This window comes from Pleuronectes platessa, chromosome 2, assembly GCF_947347685.1.
Source record: "Pleuronectes platessa chromosome 2, fPlePla1.1, whole genome shotgun sequence".
In the NCBI taxonomy this organism is placed as follows: Eukaryota; Metazoa; Chordata; class Actinopteri; order Pleuronectiformes; family Pleuronectidae; genus Pleuronectes; species Pleuronectes platessa.
The window spans coordinates 19,896,911-19,903,793 of NC_070627.1; the positions used below are offsets into that span (position 1 = coordinate 19,896,911).

General features: G+C 39.3%; 1 protein-coding gene across 1 annotated transcript; it reads left to right on the plus strand.

Moving 5' to 3' along the window:
* Positions 1–217: 217 nt before the first annotated feature.
* LOC128446308 (transmembrane protein 233) lies at positions 218–3,289 on the plus strand. The gene is made up of 4 exons (XM_053429328.1): positions 218–403; positions 947–1,085; positions 1,284–1,297; positions 3,239–3,289. Exons 1-4 carry the CDS (start codon positions 218–220, stop codon positions 3,287–3,289), a joined length of 390 nt encoding a protein of 129 aa, XP_053285303.1.
* Positions 3,290–6,883: the final 3,594 nt, after the last annotated feature.

Sequence of the window (6,883 nt, forward strand, 5' to 3'; positions counted from 1 at the left end):
TCACAGACTTCACTTCCTTACGGCTTTGAGAGAGCACTAGAACCAGGACTTAACAGAACAGACTAATCAACCAGCCTTTTCAACTTCTGGATTCAAACCTTTTATAGTTAAAAGTTGGATTTCTGTTCTTTCAGGTTCTGCTTTTTTGTAAAGTTCCTCCTTTTTAAATTTGGGTGTTTTTCCACCTCCTGACTGGGTTTCGTTGTGGTCAGGTACAATGGCTCTCAAAGTCCTCAATCCACAGGTGAAAAGTTCCCTGAGTGGGAGCATGTTTTTGGACCATGGCTTTATAGAGGAGCAGAAGCCTCCACCTCCACTCCGCAGCTACCTATGCTTGACTATTTTCACCTGCTTCTGTCCTGCATACCCTGTCAACATTGTGGCCCTGGTCTTCTCTATCATGGTAAGGATTTACACTATAGCATACCATAACTTAGCCAATATGAATACATATCATGTGACTGTATGTAGACATGTATGTAAACCCCTTTGAGCCTTTGTTAGATATCCTTGATATCACATAAAAGTTTCAACAGTCTCAATAATTACACTAGTAAGGTCAAAAACACGCTACCAGAGTAACTAGTGGCAGTTTTTGCCTTCACTACTTCCCGTTTTTATCCTCTGTAGTAACACTAGTAAGGTCTCAAATGTGTCACTAGTGTAATTAGTGAGCATTGTGAGTAGTCATGTCGTCCATCTTTCTATAAAGTCGACTGTTAACACTGTCTTCTGTGGCCACACTGGTCTGCAGGCCAACCAACATTTAAAGAATACAAATGAAACATTAAAACCATGTAGTAAAGCTTTGCTCAACACTTTTTGGTGATGGTCATTAATTGATCAAATGCTCAGCAGAGTTTTTATTGCAGCAGTTTTTCCAAGGAAATCCTCAATCGATAGACAGCGTTTTACAGTGTATGTAACAGTGATTTCTTATTCTCAGTCTAGGAACAGTTATTACCATGGCGACTATGACGGGTCCAGGCAACTGGGCAAGAATGCTCTTTATGTCGCTGTCGCCTCGATTATCATCGGCCTGCTCATCATCGCCATTTCCTGCATCGTTCATTTGACCACAGTAGGTATTCCTTCCTACAGGATTTTACTTTCTATTAAAAACTCTGACCATATTTCTATAACTCTAAAGTCCATAATATTCACATAATCCTGCTTTTGAGAAGATTAAAGAACGCAGTCTTTCCTCCGGTTTTCTACCATAAAACAGTTTCTCAGTCATAAAACATGTAACCAGGACTCTATGGAAAGATGCTCTGGTACAGTCTTGGTCATCCTGGTAAGATAACGTGATATAAAACCAATCTGGGTAGGAAATCTAAATGAAAGGCAACATGATTAATATTCAATGTTTGTATTGACTGTAAATTATACAACAAATAATATATATGACTGAGTGATTTGGCTGCTGGGTATCATCAAACATGTGGAGGTCCTTGGTTTAGCGTATTTCTCTTTGTTTTTCCAGATGGATTTTTAGCACTGTGTAAAGACAAGTTGACGCTGGTCTCACTATCTGCCAATGAAAGGACTTTAAATCACCTCCTCTCATGTTTCCTGTTGTACACATGGACGAACAATACATCCCGACACTAATTAATGCTGCTTTAGACTAAAAAGGCAGCTTCATCATCATCATCATCATCTTGAAGGATAATATTTAAAAAACTGTTATTGTTGTTACAAATATTTAGTAATTTTATTTTTTTATATGTTTCAAATAAATTATTATATTTTAATGGTATGACCTTCGGAACTTCTGTCACTTTTATAAATTAATTTTTTTTCTGGAAACCTGAACTTTGCTTTATATTTTTTCCGATTCTTGTGATAACATACAAAATATTTTATATTGGAAGATTAATAAAAGAGTATTATATAATATAGAGTAATACTAGTAGTTTAGTTGTGTTAATTATTCCTCTGAGTAAAGCTCTGATTTGGACTAACGTGTCATGGCACGGCTCCAGCCTGTGCCGAATTCTGCTTCAAAGCTGTTATTATAAACTTACACAAACCAAAAGATCATATTACCCATTGTTCAGATTCATTTCACCTGTAAGATCCTCACCTCTTAAGGTTGAATGTCATTCATTTTTAATTTATTGAATGTTTTAAAATAATGTCATCAATGTCTTATTCTAATGTCTTATTTTTCATGTATTTAATGTCTTATCTTAATGTCTTCAGTGTCTTACTTTGAATGTCTCTAATTTCCTATTGAATGTCTTATTTTCATGCACTGAATGTCTTATTTTGAATGCCTTTTCTTTTTTTTAAACTGCCTTTGTAAAGCCCTTTGAACAGCCTTGAGTCCATACAGACAAACTTGTCTTATTTGATGTGAGATTTAATAAACTTTGTAATGAGTTCCAATTATTTTGATATATTTCACTGTCCTCTTCTTGATCCTTGAGCTCCAACCTGCTCTGCTGGGAAATGTTCCTGTAGTTTGATATTGTCACAGTATATCCCAAACTAAATATAGCAGAGTTCCCATCTGCATTGCAGGTTTGCCCAGTTTGTCACATGGTCAAGTAAATCTGACCCGGTTGCAAGGCTACTGAAACATACAGAAAGTGTCACAAAAGGTGAGAGCAGGTGATGAGTCAGGAAGAAGGACAGTTCTGATCTTGTGTGAACATTTGAATTCATCTCATCCTGTAACTCAGGTTTTTCTATCGTTGCTTATTGACGACAGCACTCTAAGCCTTTGATCTCTCCGTGTTGTGACCCTGGTCTCCATGGACCCTATGGGCGACCAAATGACACACATTTGACATGAAACAACAAAAATATACTTTTCACGTCTTCCTGTCTGATTTTCGTGGCGAGCCTCTGCTGTCAATTCAGTTTTCAGTTCACAGGTGTAATTCTGATGCAAGAGGCCGTCTGCCAAGTCTCAGCAGTTGTTATAAGGCACTCAGACAAATTACATTTGAGCGGTAATCTTGTACGATTATCTCGCTTTACTTGAAAGAGAAATGCAGTGTGTTTGTAGTCCCACCTCTTTGAGTCGCACCAGAGGGAAACTCGAGAGAGACAGACGCAAAATAAAAAGAGTGCAGGGTGTAGGCGACTTGAAAGCCCTCCGTAGGATTATCAAGGGTTGGAGGTAGACTTTGTGACAGGGAAGTGATTACCACACAGTGTGATGAAGAAACTCCTACACAAACAAAGTCAATCTGGTTAATTCTTTGTGTTTCATGCCGCATTAAAGGCCGATGTGGACGTGTTGCTAGCTGTGGTGCGTTTGGGGAGCACTCCATGACTCACATGAAGAGCTCACAAACAGGACACTCGAACCGGCTGCTTCCATTAGCAGCAGAGAGACGCTCCGTGCACACGTATCTCATGACACATTCCTGCCAGCGAGCAGCAGTTTGATCCAACCTGAATAAATGAAAGGGGAGAACTGTGGGAATGATGCAGAGCCGTCAGGGAAACGTAAACTCCTATTTACATACATATCCTCAAGGATTCACTTTGATGTTATATTTTTATCAGTTTCCCCCCCATCATTTAAATACAGATTTGGTTTAATTAAAGCTGTATTTGTTGACCTTGTTGCCCTCTAGGGGGCAATAGAACAACCAGTAGAGACAACATATTCACAAATTACAGAAACATTACTGGCTTACTCTCCTGATCAAGCGGGCAGGTAATAGATCAAGCCGAGAGTGAGTGCCCTCTGCCAGATCACAAGGCAAACGACATCAGATCGTCTGTTGCCCTGATAGACTGTATATTTTGAGCTCCAACAAGTTGTTCCCCCAATGTTTGAATGAATGTTTTGAATAAGAGGTGAATATGAAGGAAGTCACCCATTTGTATAGCTGCTAAATGCTCCACTTTGTTCACTGGCTAGTTGCTAACTGTGACTCTCTGCTCTTTAGGTTTGATGGTAGGCAGACTGTGTTTTAGACTGTCTGGGTCAGACGTGTTCGAAACAACAGATCCCTGATAGTTCAGGAGGGGGATGGAGCCTAGGTAGCATTCAGAAGGCGGGACGTGGCGTGCAATTGTTGCTACAGAAATCACGCCATTGTAGCACATCAACACCTGCTTCAGCCCAGCTGCTTCAGCCATTGTTACTAAAAGCTCTAAAATCTCATTGTCCTTCAAATTTGACATCTTTCTCGGCGTCTTCTGAAAGTATGACACATGTTCTAACATACAGCCCCTCAAGAAAATATCATGCCTAGAGTCCAGCGCATGTCTGAAAGCATTGTGTCCTCAACCTCAGCAACTACAATATCTACAGAGTGCCGGGTTGGCTGCATTATTCCTGTTATCTCTCCTTATGACGGTGACATTTAGTTTTACCTCTGGGGACAGAGGATAAGTCAGCCCTGCTGCTTTCTGTTTCTGTTGATGCAGAGGGTCGTGACTGCATTTGAATGTCATTTGAGAAAAATGTTTTCATTCTGTTTCCCATGACAAATCTCCACCGATATTATTGACAATGACTCATAACTTTGGCCTGGTGGTCACTTCAGATTTTTACAGATGCTAAAAATCGAACTGGATTGTTGTCAAGACAGAGTTACTTTATGAAAAAAAAATATTTTGAATTTGAATCAGTTATTTGATTACAATGTATCATAGAGTCACCTGTGAGGAATTCTGCTGCAATTTGTCTTCTGTAAATGAATGACATTTGAAAACACGTGAGGCAGCAGAATCATCACCACAAACCAGGTCATGACTGTGGCACATGCACATTAGGAAATAGGGAGGATTTGCCCCCCACTAAATAAAGTTTTAGGTTTCCCTGATTTCTATATATGTATTTGAAGTCATGTGTAAGGGGGAACATATTGGATAACAATGGTTTTGAACAGGCAATAGCAGTCTCATCAATTGTCTTTGAAGCAGTAATGCATGAGAATCAAGACGAATGTTGCAATTAAATTGACCCCAATAGGTTTTACAGTAATGACCAAAGATCATATATCTCTGTGGTAATTAGGCCGACATTGACTGAATGTGATCAAGTTGGTTAGGTTTTGTTTGTATTGAACAGCACAGGGACATAATGCTTTTGAGTAATATTAGGAGGAGTTATAACATATTGGATCTTCGCTTAATACAATCGACAGCTTGAGGTATTTGTAGTTATAAAATGTCTAAGTAGTATATATATATATATATATATATATATATATACTACTTAGACAAGTTTTATATATATATATCTTTGCTGCACTCCCACAATCCCAGAGGAGAGCGAAATATGCTAGATTTTTTTGTTAAAGTCAGAGTTTCCCCCTGAAACTGGTCTACACTCATAGTATTAATATTTCTGGTCTGTAGAGAGGCGTCAAGCGAAATGGTCCAGGGGGACTGAAGAACTCATCTTCCCTCCCACTATGTTAGATAACAAACAGATTTGGGTTTAAAGAAGCAGATTGTTTATCATTGGTTTCCAGTGTTACCGATAAGAATACAGAAAAAAGGGTAAGAACCAATTAAAGCCACAGATACTACAAGAATACACTCCTCTGAAGCTTAAAACTGTAACTTCTGTGACAGCTGCTTTTCAGTCTTGAAGACGTCTCTGTGCTGGAATCAGATTTCCTATGAGAGCGTTACTTAGTGGAAACCCTGCCACAGGGATGGCTGTGCAACCCACTTAGAACTGAAACCTTATCTTAGAGCATTTTAAGTGTAGTATTGATCTGAGAAGCTAAGAGTGTGGGCAGGTTTCCGACTTAGTGTGATGACTGCTTCTACAGCCACACACTGAACCAGGGGGGAGGTTGTAGCTCTTTTACCCCACTTACTCTGTGTTTGATTTAACACAAGACGTCAAATCACAAACATGAAATAACTTGAATACTCACAGCAGTTTTGACTAAAGAATGATCTAATATGCACACGATTAGTTAACCTGCTTTGTCATTTTTTTAATATTACTTTTAGTCAGTTACGGTATTTCATGGAATGAATCTAGTTTCTGGGTGTTGCCTGGTTGGGGCTCGGGTGTCTCAGATGTCCATAAAGATTATTGTTAACTCATTGGACAGTGCCATGATCCTCCTGCATGATGGGGAGGGGTTATGTTTCTGGTAACTTATTTTGGTTTGTTATTGTTCACTTCTAATTGTTTTGATAAGGTTGAATCTTTAGTTTCTTACTACTATGTATCCAAAATGCTATACCGACATGTTTTAATTGTTGTTGTTAATTTTAATAATTGTTTGTAACCCTTTCCCCCCCTTGTGGGTCAGAACGGAGTGATCAGCCCCCATATATGTTCCCTTTGTCAAAGTTTGTCAGGTAAGTTAATTCTGCTGAAGTTCCCATTTGTAACTGAGCTTAGTTCTCTTATTTTGAAATTCCTTATGGGTCCTTTATTATTATTTTGTGTATTATAATATTATTGAAGTTTCTTTAAGGCCACTTGTGTTTCTTCCTCAGTCACTGACACTTAGGACTGTTTGGAGCTGCAGTCTTGTTTGCCTCTCAGAGCAAAACATATAAATTCAACGGAATGACAGACGAGATGGGACCACGGACAACACAGGAGTCTTATCAGGACAAAATGTAAACAACCATAAGTCTTGGACAGACATGGAAAAATGTTCCAGTTCTGGAATCTACGTATATAAACTTCCTTCGCTTGTAGGGACTCCTATTGTCTTGATTGAGCTTTATTTGGGTTCCTGCCATCATAGCCCAGCCTCCCTCTGTCCAAACTCCTGTGTGGAACAGCTGAAATAGTTTGTTTGGCCATACTCTGCACAGCGATGCAAGGCGGAACTCTTTGTTTTGTCTGACAGGCGGCTCTGCTTGTTCTCCATAACAACCTCCCCCCACTGCTCCTCTCTCTCTGCAGCAGGAGCCCTGTGTAATTACATCC